The sequence below is a fragment of the Nerophis ophidion genome, linkage group LG05 (assembly GCF_033978795.1).
Source record: "Nerophis ophidion isolate RoL-2023_Sa linkage group LG05, RoL_Noph_v1.0, whole genome shotgun sequence".
In the NCBI taxonomy this organism is placed as follows: domain Eukaryota; kingdom Metazoa; phylum Chordata; class Actinopteri; order Syngnathiformes; family Syngnathidae; genus Nerophis; species Nerophis ophidion.
This window is the reverse complement of record NC_084615.1, coordinates 47,453,341-47,465,811: the sequence shown is the minus strand read 5'-3', so window position 1 is coordinate 47,465,811 and position 12,471 is coordinate 47,453,341. Positions and strand designations below refer to the sequence as shown.

Sequence of the window (12,471 nt, the reverse complement as noted above, 5' to 3'; positions counted from 1 at the left end):
TTATGCCTTCAAATGTTCTTTCTCATCTACATATGTCAGTTCCGAACACAGTTTAAACATTTAAATAGCCAATCAAATGTTTTTAATTTAAAAGGTAATAAAATAAAAACATTGCGGCGATATACTGATGTTGCTAATTATGGGGCGCAACTAAGCTAGCACTACTAAGGAGCCACAAATGTACGAATAAAAAAACTTCCAATATCACATATAAAAGAATTCTGCACTCACACATCTGGCAATTGTTTTTTGTCTTATAGCTTTTAAGAAAAAGTGTACATATGTTTTGTATGTACATGTATTTGTGTATACATGTGCAGTATGTATATATAAATAAATGAATGTATATTCATTTATGTGTGTATATATATATATATATATATATATATATCTATAATGCGCATGTTGGTCACAAAAAACATTCATGAAGTTTGGTTCGTTTATGAATTTATTATGTGTCTACTGAAAATGTAACCATATCTGCTGGGTCAAAAGTATACATACAGCAATGTTAATATTTGGTTGCATGTCCCTTGGCAAGTTTTACTGCGATAAGGCGATTCTGGTAGCCATCCACAAGCTTTTGGGAAGCTTCCGATTACATTTTTGACAACTCCTCTTGACAACTCCTTTGTTCGTTTTCTGACATGGACTTGTTTCTTCAGCATTGTCCACACGTTTAAGTCAGGACTTGGAAACCCATTCTAAAACCTTAATTCTAGCCTGATTTGGCCATTTCTTTACCAATTTTGACGTGTGTTTGGGGTCATTGTCCTGTTGGGACACCCAGCTGCGCCCAAGACCCAACCTCCGGGCTGATGATTTTAGGTTGTCCTGAAGAACTTTGAGGCAATCCTTGTATTTCATTGTCCTATTTAGTCTCTGTGAAGCACCAGTTTGGCAGCAAAAAAGGCCCAGAGCATACCACTACCACCACCACCATGCTTGACGGTATGGATGGTGTTCCTGAGATTAAAGGCCTCACCTTTTCTCCAAATATATTGCTGGGTATTGTGGCCAAACAGCTCAATTTTTGTTTTATCTGACATCTCATGGACAGAGATAAGACCACCTAGAGGAAAGTTCTGTTGTAATAACGAATAGCCCTAACGACGCAAGTTTTACTGCAAAAACAATAAGCCCTATAGTGTCTGCCTTGAGAATGGATTGGATCAACAATCGCAATATCTGTTATCTATGTTTCCACAACCAGAGGTCTTCGTAGTTATTTAGGCATGGCAAACATAACTTCAAATAACACAAACTAATGCAATCTTTTGCAGTTGATTTCCTGCCTTATTCACTGTCATCTACACCAATATGATTCAGTTTAAGAGACTGTTCAAACTACAACTGTTCACAAACTACACAGCACAATTATGATGGAACATCTTGAATGCTTTTTTTTTTATTGAGAAAGATAATGTATGTAATAATTGTTTGCTTACTATGGTATATTTCTTCACTGTTTTGTTACAGAGAACAAGGAAATGGGAAAATATTGCTATGGTATGAAAAGGGGTAGGATTAAATAAACGGTCTTCCTACTACCTTTCGGACGTGCTGTAATGAAACAACTGGAAATGTGTGATGCATTACATGCATGTTCGAAATAAACAAACTGAACTGAACGAAACTTGTCCTTAGTTCATGATTACCGTAGTTCCTTGAATTGCCGCAGGGCATATAGTAGGCGCCTGCCTTGAATTACTGCCGGGTCAAACTCTTACCAAAATAATTAGCGCATGCTTCGTACTACCGCCTGGTCAAACTTGTGACGTCACGAGTGATACACTTCCCCTGTCAACATTTTTAAAAATTGAGGAGGCTGATTTCAATACCGGTCATTTGAAATCGCATAAAGGGAAGAAGATAAGAGCTATTCAGTAGGATTTAAGGTCCAAGCTAATGTCACACTAAATTTTGTTACTGCATGCCTTTGGTAAGTGACGGAGTGAGAAGGGGTTTTAAAATAATTGGCGCATGTTTACTTTTACCGCATGCCTTTGGTAAGCGCAGGAGTGAAAAGAGGTTTTAAATTAATTAGCGCCCAGGCGGCAATTCAAGGAAATACGGTAGTTCTGCTCTCAAAACACTACCATAAACCCGATTGCGTCACAAAGTTTCTCAAGTCAAATATTAACCTTATAAGTGATTGCTGCAGATAATTCAGTCCTTTTACGAACGATTTTTTATCAAAGCCATTTTTACTATCTGGATTCTAACTTCTGAACAGCACTTAAAAACGTGTTTGCACTTCATGTGCATTATGCCACGACAAGGCTAGGCGGACGTGACGTCATATGCAAACCAGCAATTCTCAAATACAACACCGGACGCGAAAATGTGCGTTTTCTAGCGCGGCCGATTCATTCACTGTGTCGTTGTTAATACCTTTTCAAGGGAGGGATATTTTAATAATGGTTTTAATAAAGAACGCCTAATACAATAGGCACGTTTCAAGTACTGGGGGAATCGAGTTACCTTTTATTGTTGTCCCTATGCTTCCCGCGCTAGCATCACAACAGTTAGCTTTTGACGTCGTAAGAAAGAAACCACCGAGCAGCGTGTTGTTGTTTTCGATTTGACATGTTTTACATGTTGGACGGCCAGGGTGAAACACTCGTCGGAAACTGTGAAAACAGTAACCAATTAGCGCTTATTCGGGGAGAAGATGGGCTGAGCAACGCTGCAGCGACGAGGCAGGCGAACCAGAAGAAAAGAGGCAAGAAAAAAAGGCTTTGGTCGACGGATTTGCGGCATCAGCAGAACCCCAGGAGAAGCTTGCGCCTGTCAGACAACAACAACGCCCTGCCCGCCTCGTCTGCTCTTAAATCCTCAGCCCAGCCAGGTTCCGATCTGCCTGTCCGAACCCAAGCCGTCATCATGACCCGCCATCTTTTGAAACAGGAAACCAAGAAAGAGGTATTCAAGTCTGATAAGAATTACTTTCAGGGTTGATTCTTCAAATGGGAAGTGAATTATATTTATATAGCTCTTTTCTCGGGCTTCATGGTGGCAGAGGGGTTAGTGCTTCTGCCTCACAATACGAAGTTCCTGCAGTCCTGGGTTCAAATCCAGGCTCGGGATCTTTCTGTGTGGAGTTTGCATTTTCTCCCCGTGAATGCGTGGGTTCCCTCCGGGTACTCCAGCTTCCTCCCACTTCCAAAGACATGCACCTGGTGATAGGTTGATTGGCAACACTAAATTGGCCCTAGTGTGTGAATGTGAGTGTGAATGTTGTTTGTCTATCTGTGTTGGCCCTGCGACTTGTCGCCCGATTGTAGCTGAGATAGGCGCCAGCGCCCCCCGCGACCCCAAAAGGGATTAAGCGGTAGGAAATGGATGGATACCTCTTTTCTCTGGTGACTCAGAGCGCTTTACATAGTGAAACCCATTATATAAGTCAGTGGTTCTCAAATGGGGGTACTTAACGGTATGCCAAGGGGTACTTGAGATTTTTTTTTTAATATTCTAAAAATAACAATTCAAAAATCCTTTATAAATATATTTATTAAATAATAAGTTTCTACTTCAACAAAATATGAATTTAAGTTCATAAACTGTGGAAAAAACACCAACAATGCAATATTCAGTGTTGATAGCTAGATTTTTTGTGGACATGTTCCATAAATAGTGATTATAAAGATTTCTTTTTTTGTGAAGAAATTACTTAAAGATTTAAGTTCATGAATCCAAATAGATCTCTATTGCAATCCCTAAAGAGGGCACTTTAAGTTGATTACTTCTATGTGTAGACATCTTTATTTATAATTGAATCACTTCTTTATTTTACAACAAGTTTTTAGTTGTTTTATATCTTTGTTTCCAAATAGTTCAAGAAGGACCACTACAAATAAGCAATGTTTTTCACTGTTATACCATCCATCCATCCATTTTCTATCGTTTATTCCCTTTCGGGGTTGCGGGGGGCGCTGGCGCCTATCTCAGCTACAATCGGGCGGAAGGCAGGGTACACCCTGGACAAGTCGCCACCTCATCGCAGGGCCAACACAGATAGACAGACAACATTCACACTCACATTCACACACTAGGGCCAATTTAGTGTTGCCAATCAACCTATCCCCAGGTGCATGTCTTTGGAAGTGGGAGGAAGCCGGAGTACCCGGAGGGAACCCACGCATTCACGGGGAGAACATGCAAACTCCACACAGAAAGATCCCGAGCCTGGATTTGAACCCAGGACTGCAGGAACTTCGTATTGTGAGGCAGACGCACTAACCCCTCTGCCACCGTGAAGCCCTGCACTGTTATACAATATATTAAATCATAAATATTAAATCATAAACTGATGACATAGTGCCGTATTTTACTTTTTTATCTATTTTTTTCAACCAAAAATGTTTTGCCCCGTTTAGGGGGTACTTGAATTAAAAAAATGTCACAGAGGGTACATCACTGAAAAAAGGTTGAGAACCACTGACCTAAGTTACATTTAAAACCAGTGTGCCCAAAGACACAACGGCAGTGAATCGGATGCTATGAAACAAGACAGGAGAGTAAGTAACCTCCACAGTACGCGTTTTAGTGTAAGTCCATAAAGGACATAAAATAGAGTAATAGTTCTGCAAAAAGGGAGAGAGAGACAAGCTTATTGGAAGCATGAAGTGTCAACAATGAGACCACTAGGCTGCTTAATTGTCACTATCAATTTCATTGGAGCAGATCCTTTTTTTATTCAAAGGTACCATATTCATCTGCGATGAGGTGGCGACTTGTCCAGGGTGTACCCCGCCTTCCGCCCGATTGTAGCTGAGATAGGCGCCAGCGCACCCCGCGACCCCAAAAGGAAATAAGCGGTAGAAAATGGATGGATGGGTACCATATTTATACTTAAGGATTGTCACAGTGTTTAAACTTGGGGTGTATACAACTTTTTCTCCTTCAAGATCAGGGCTGGGCAATTATTTTACTCGGGGGGCCAGATTTAGATAAAAAGTGTGTCTGAGGGCCGGTATATCTATTTTTAGGAACACTAATACAAAACCTCACAATAAGGATTGAAAGCTAAAAATGTTTTGACAGACCGCCTTAAAAAAACGGAATGGAATTTGAAGTTTTCTTTACCGAATGAGACACCCAGAATGTACGTGAAAATAAAGCATGTGGGATTTACAATATTAACTATTCATGATAAAAAACTGAATATTGACAAAAACATTTTACAATCAACCGAAACACAACCAAAATGCAACAAACATAGTGAAAAAACCCCCACCTACAATATGAGATATCTCATAGTAACCATAGTAAGTTATTAGATGACCATAGTAACTAACCAGAGGACCATAGTAACTAGTATATGATGCAGATTTCAAGCATTGAAAGACTTAGCATAGTTGAAGACTTTCGGTCATTAGAAAACATCACTGCACATCATAATGGCAGCAACACTTTCCATCTTAAACATCTAAAAAATTTATTTGGGAATGTCCGGCGGGCCAGATTGAAAAGCTCAACGGGCCGCATGCGTGCCCCGGGCTTTAATTTGCCCAGGTCTGTTCAAGATTCTGCATTTTTCGGAGTACAAGTCGCACCGGAGTACAAGTCGCACCTGCCGAAAATGCATAATAATGAAGGAAAAAAAAACATATGTAAGTCGCACTGGAGTATAGGTTGCATTTTTGGGGGAAATGTATTTGATAAAATCCAACACCAAGAATAGACATTTGAAAGGCAATTTAAAATAAATAAAGAATAGTGAACAACAGGCTGAATAAGTGTACGTTATATGACGTATAAATAACCAACTGATATGTTAATGTAACATATTATGGTTAGAGTCATTCAATTAACTATAACATATAGAACATGCTATATGTTTACCATACAATCTGTCACTCCTAATTGCTAAAGCCGATGAAATTTTATACGTCTAGTCTCTTACGTGAATGAGCTAAATAATATTATTTGATATTTATGGTATTGTGTTAATAATTTCACACATAAGTCGCTCTTGAGTATAACTCGCACCCCCGGCCAAACTATGAAAAAACTGCGACTTATAGTCCGAAAAATACGGTAGCTATTAGAGAGTTGAGTTTTGGCTGATACAGAGAATAATCCGATACAATGTCAGCACATATCCTAATACATTGTGAAGTGAAGTGAATTATATTTGTATAGCGCTTTTCTCAAGTGACTCAAAGCGCTTTACATAGTGACAGCCAATATCTAAGTTACATTTAAACCAGTGTGGGTGGCACTGGGAGCAGGGGGGTAAAGTGTCTTGCCCAAGGATACAACGGCAATGACTAGGATGGCACAAGCGGGAATCGAACCTGCAACCCTCAAGTTGCTGGCACGGCCACTCTACCAACCGAGCTATGCCGCCCCGTTTTAAGATCTAAGATCTGCACAGGAGCTTCATCTCTTGACAAAATGTCTGCTCCTGTAAAGATTTTGCCGGTATAACCGTCCTCCCATCTGACGAATGCCAAACAATCTGAAAGAGAGAGTGCAAAATAGGCCGAGGTTGACAATCAAAAAGTCAATTTAATGAACGATTAATGAAAATGAACTTGATAACTTTGTATCAATGTCTGTGTATTTGTCTTCCTTGTTTCTTGCTTTCAAACTGGGCACTAGAGGGTTCATTCCGTGGATGGCTCTCAGCCATTGAGCGTGTTCACTCAGGAGCAGAATTAATTGAAGGGCGTGAACCTTCCTGTCAATCGTCTACAATAATTGTCTATGCGGAGGTGTGACTGCTATGTTCCGACGAAACACCATGAAGTAACAAAAACTAAGAGGCAAAAAGATGATTTCCAAGCCAAATGTCTGATGCGGAAATATTTCAGCTTCAAACCAAGTGAGCGAGATTCGCTTATCAACACAGACGAACAAGCCAGCGTGCCAAATTTGTTGCAAAGTGACAAGAAAATAACTGACCTTGTTTTTCCAACTGTGAAAAAAACTGCACTTCTAGATGTTCATATTTTTGGGAGGAATTTTTGCTAATAATGATTGAGAGTCCATTTTATTTTTGTTTTATTTATTTCAGCCTTGCTCGCAATGCAGGTCAATTTAAAAAATTTTGCCCAAATGAGACCTGCATCAGATTTTTTTCATGTCGGTATGAACAGTGCAAATCCTAATTTTTCATTACTGACCCTGGCTTTTTTCCTTTGATATAAAATTAAAATTAAAGTACCACCGATAGACACGCACACACTAGCTGTGGTGAAAAAACCCTCTGCATTTGACCCATTCCCATGCTCCACCCCCTGGGAGCGCTCGGGAATCCATCCATTTTCTACTGCTTGTCCCTTTCGAGGGAATCATTTTGGTTATTTAAACCCCAATTCCAACCCTTGATGCTGAGTGCCAAGCAGGGAGGTAATTTTTATAGTCTTTGGTATGACTCGGCCAGGGTTTGAACTCACAACCTACCAATCTCAGTGCGCACACTCCAACCACAAGCCACTGAGCAGGTTAAGCCTGATAATAAGTCTGATGTATATGCAGTGCATCCTCAATGTGAATTCTTCCGCGCTCAGGTCGCATTCAAGAACGTCATCAAAAAACGATAAGCATGTAAACATTTGCCAAAATAGACAGTTACAAAATAAGTAGTTGACTACAGAGCAGACAACAGGTGAAAACAATGTGTTTTAGGAACTCGTGTGAAAGTTTTACCACCCTTATCTCTCATTGCTCGCCCACAGACACGCTCTTCAAGCAGATACCAAAGCATAATATCCTGTAAAAATGCAAGAGCCAAAAATACTTGTCACCCCCCTTGGCTACGTGCAATAGTTTGGTTCAGAAAATGTTGACTTTGATTGCGCAAAATCCTTGAAGTTGCCAGTGTTAATCATTTTTGGGAGCGCGCCGTAGCTAGAGGTGGGAAAAATTATCGATTGTCCGATATATCACGATTAAAATGTAGATGATTCTGAATGGATGGAAAAATGTCCAAATATTGCTTATTTACATATGTTGAAGTACATAATGTTCCCTAAACATTTATTTTAGGTTTGGCTCTAACCAACCACAGGAGAACCATTAGCTAACTTTAGTTTAAAGTAGAACTAAACTTTTTTGGAATTTAGTTTATGATTCACAATGACTATGTGAGACAAGAACAAGTGAAGTTAAGGGAATTATATTTACATAGCGCTTTTTCCTCAAGTGACTCAAAGTGCTTTACATAGTGAAACCCAATATCTAAGTTAGAATTAAACCAGTGTGGGTGGCACTGGGAGCAGGTGGGTAAGGGGTCTTGCCCAAGGACACAACGGTATTGACTAGGATGGCGGAAGCAGGGATCAAACCTGCAACCCTCAAGTTGCTGACACGGCTGCTCTACCAACCGGGCTATACAGCCCCACATATGTTTTTCTCTTTTTTGGGCATTCTAATTTGTATTATACAATACTTGGGAGCTAACAATAAAGATGGTCCAATGCCCCATTAGGCACCTCGGTGAAGTTGGCCCATCGGAAAACACTGTTGAAATTGTCTAATTCGTTAGTGCTTGTTTCTGCAGTTGAAATGGTTGTTTGAGCTGTTTTCATTTCTGAGTTACTAAATATTATTTTATAGTTCAATCAAAGGTCACCCTCCATTCTCCGAATTAATTCCAAAGCCAATATAGTCTCATTTGTTGGTGCTTCGTTTGTGCTGCAAACATTTGCGGTGTAACTATTATAGTTAAATTAAAGTTAAGTACCAATGATTGTCACACACAATCATTGGTACACAATAGGTGTGGTGAAATTTGTCCTCTCCATTTGACCCATCCCCTTGATCACCCCCTGGGAAGTGAGGGGCGCAGTGGGCAGCAACTGTGCCGCGCCCGGGAATCATCTACGGTGATTTAACCCCCAATTCCAACCCTTGATGCTGAGTGCCAAGCAGGGTTTTGATTGATTGAAACTTTTATTAGTAGATTGCACAGTTCAGCACATATTCCGTACAATTGACCACTAAATGGTAACACGAATAAGTTTTTCAACTTGTTTAAGTCGGGTCCACGTTAATCATTTCATGGTAATGGGAGGTAATGGGTCCCATTTTTATAGTCTTTGGTATGACTCAGCCAGGGTTTGAACTAGGGCTGGGCGATATTGGCTTTTATTAATATCACAATATTTTTATGCCATATCACGATATACGATATATATCTCGATATTTTTCCTTAGCCTTAAATGAACACTTGATGCATATAATCACAGCAGTATGATGATTCTATGTGTCTACATTAAAACATTCTTCTTCATACTGCATTAATATATGCTACTTTCATGCAAAGAAGGAATTCACAACAAAGTCAATTTACCAAAACTGTATTTATTAAATACTCTTCATTCTCTCGCGGGTGACTTTTTTAAATGAAAGAACAAATTAGTAGTGCTGCTAGCTTTTGTAGTTACACTTCTGCTGCATACTTTGCATATTGCTGTTGTCTGCTGAATATCTTCCCGCATGAAGCCAAACCACCGCCAGATGATGGACCCCCTGCGTTTTTTGGGGGGCATTAATTGTTCTTCCTCCATTTGTGATCAGTTTCGCACCTTCTCTCTCTTGTAATGTCACTCACTCGCTCCGCTCCGGTCTGCTCTGCTTGCGCCACCAGCCTCAGCTAACGTTAGCCATGTTGCTACCTCTCTGCTCGGCGAGAGCGTATGACACTACACGCACGAGAGTATGTGACGTGTGTAAGAAGGCTGGCTTGTTTTACGTGTCTGTGAGAAGGAGAGTCAAAAAGGAGTGAGAAACGCCTGTTGTGTAATGCCCGCAGCTAAAAGCAACTGCGTGAGAAGGTATACTCAAATATTACGATATAGTCATTTTCTATATCGCACAGAGACAAACCCGCGATATATAGTTTACATGGATATATCGCCCAGCCCTAGTTTGAACTCACAACCTACCAATCTCAGGGCGGACACTCTGACCATTAGGCCACTGAGTAGGTTAATAGTTATTAAAGTTTTATGTTATTAACTTGTAATTAAGTTATCACATACAAACAGTCCTTAACTATGTCAATATCTCCCCAAATCAGTCCCAATCGTTTCTACTGGTTTGTGCAGTTGAAATGTTTGTGCTGCTTTTCTTTCTGAGTTAATGAAAATATTTTTTATAGGTCAATCAAAGGTCACCCAGCACCCCACATTCTCCAAACTAAACCAAAATAGACTCATTTGTTTGAGCTTGGTTAGTGCAGGTGAAATGGTTGTTTGTGCTGCGTTTGTTTCCCAGTTATTAAATATGCAGCCCTAAACACAACATTAACACTCAAGGATCTTTTTTTTTCTATTTTTGGGCTTTTTAGCTGCCGAAATCCAAATGCGGCCGACTGGCGCGAGGGCCCGTGCAGCCAGTGGGTCCAGCAGTCCACGTTCTACTGAAAAACGAACAGATCAACGTCGGTTACTACGGTAACGTCTGCAGACACAACCTGGGCCAACCCCCGCCAAAGAGAAATGGGAGAAGCCCTTCAAACAAAACTCAGTCTCATCCACAGCAGAACAATGTGAAGAAGGTGCCGCCCGTCGACGGCGTGGCCGAACACCTCAAAGACGGTGAGAAGGTCTATGCCGGGGCCAAGTTTAGCGAGCCGCCCTCGCCTAGCGTCTTACCCAGACCGCCAAGTCACTGGGTCAGAGAGGATGGGCCGCAGCGGAGGAACCAAAGCCAAGAACTGATGACGGTCCACTTAAAATCGCTGCTGAAAGTTCGAGATCAAGTGTGACTGCTCGTGGGACCTTTTCTGCGGACTATTTAGTTTCCTTCTGGACACTGCGTGTGCACACTTGCTCACATGATGGTCTTGTACCTGTGCCCTCTGTTTGGACCCGCAGGAAATAGTCTTAACATGTCTCAGTGATGCACTGGCAGCCTGGCATTGATGCACTATTTCTACCATGAAATGTACATAATATATTTGTGTATTCCTATTTGAGAGATTCTAGTTTTGTTACAGAGATTTTTCCCACAATGGTGGAAGCCAAGTCCTTTGACTGTGACCAAAAGAGAGTTCTCTCGCCGAGGCGTGGTGGTGCAGGAGCACACAGCTTGAGGACTAACTAAAGGCTGTTCACTGGTACCCTACGACCTCTGAAGTGATGAAGCTCCTCAGAAGAAGATGTGAGGGTTTTTGAAATGTTAAAAGCACTTTTAATCAAGACAATAAGCAAATATGCATCAAAGATAAAGACCTCTTCGACTCTGACCAATCATTGGGGTGTTTCTTTGACATGCTTACGGTAAAAAAAATGTTTTTGTTTAGTGAAATCACAGAGACACTCTATTAGACCATCAAGAAGATGGAATCCAGACAGCCATTCATTTTACGTAGTAGAGAACCTTCCAGTGCTGTTGGTTGTGTACGTTATTTCATCATGTTCTTGACAGATCATCAGGACAACAATGAACGTCAACGGTCCTTTAAAACATTTCGAAAGTATTTTAAAAGTAAATTGTGAAAATGAAGGATTAGTTACTAAAAAAAACTGTTGCTTTCTTCTATTTAGGACTTTAATTCCCAATTGAAGGAAAAACTTCTGATTCTAAAAATGTATTCAACATGTTTGACATATTCCATATGTCTAAAATTTGGAACTTGAACATCAGAATAATTAATTTTACATTAGAGCCACAGTGGATTGCAACCGCCTAAGTTGAGCTTAGTCTATTTCTTTGTAAGTGATTGGAAAGCACAGCAAACAATAACCTCTTCATCGCTCAGTAAAGCCTTTTTGACATATATATTACTTTATATACTGCTAAACCAGAGATTTGGGGCACACCGCTCATTTTATGTTCTGCGTGGTACATTTTTCAACACAAAGTTTAACCGTTCTCAAAACAAAAATGTTTTTGACACAAAACTATAACATTTTGATTAGGGCTGTGCGGCCAAAGACATGCACCTGGGGGCCGGCAGGTCTGCGATCAATTCCATTTTAAAACGATCTTCCAGATGTGTGTGTATACATACATACAAACATCTGTATATATATATATATATATATATATATATATATATATATATACACGGCATATATATATATATATATATATATATATATACATGGCATATATATATATATAGACGTGTATACATACAAACATCTATATATATACACGGTATATATATATTATTTATATATACCGTGTATGTATATATATATATATATATATATATATATATAGATGTTTGTATATTTGTATATATACACAGACATCTGGAAGATCGTTTTAAAATGGAATTGATCGATTTTGTTGATACTAGAAGTGTGTGTATTTATATTCACAAATATCAATAGGAATATGAAGCATTGGCGAAAAAGTGAATTTTGTGTCCTTTCCGCAGTCCTTTTTACATTGTTGAAATCAAATGTTTGTCAAAGCCCGAATGACCACCTGAATGGCAAAGTATCCACAGCCTGTAAAAATGTATGCATGCTTGTTACATGAGACCCCTGGTCTTCACACTAC

At 39.9% G+C, this 12,471-nt stretch overlaps 1 protein-coding gene across 1 annotated transcript; it reads left to right on the top strand.

Moving 5' to 3' along the window:
• The first annotated feature begins 2,280 nt into the window (after positions 1-2,280).
• On the top strand, positions 2,281-11,203 carry LOC133553218 (proline-rich nuclear receptor coactivator 1-like). The gene is made up of 2 exons (XM_061901164.1): positions 2,281-2,925; positions 10,304-11,203. The coding sequence occupies exons 1-2, from the start codon at positions 2,590-2,592 to the stop codon at positions 10,721-10,723; spliced, it is 756 nt and encodes a 251-aa protein (XP_061757148.1). The 5' UTR covers positions 2,281-2,589; the 3' UTR covers positions 10,724-11,203.
• The last annotated feature ends 1,268 nt before the right edge of the window (positions 11,204-12,471 follow it).

What these genes read in the sequence shown, in the direction of transcription:
- LOC133553218 (XM_061901164.1), top strand. Translation starts at nt 2,590, where the DNA reads ATGTTTTACATGTTGGACGGCCAGGGTGAAACACTCGTCGGAAACTGT. An exon ending in AACAGGAAACCAAGAAAGAG is followed by an intron (nt 2,926 to 10,303) that starts GTATTCAAGTCT and finishes TGGGCTTTTTAG; the next exon opens with CTGCCGAAATCCAAATGCGG.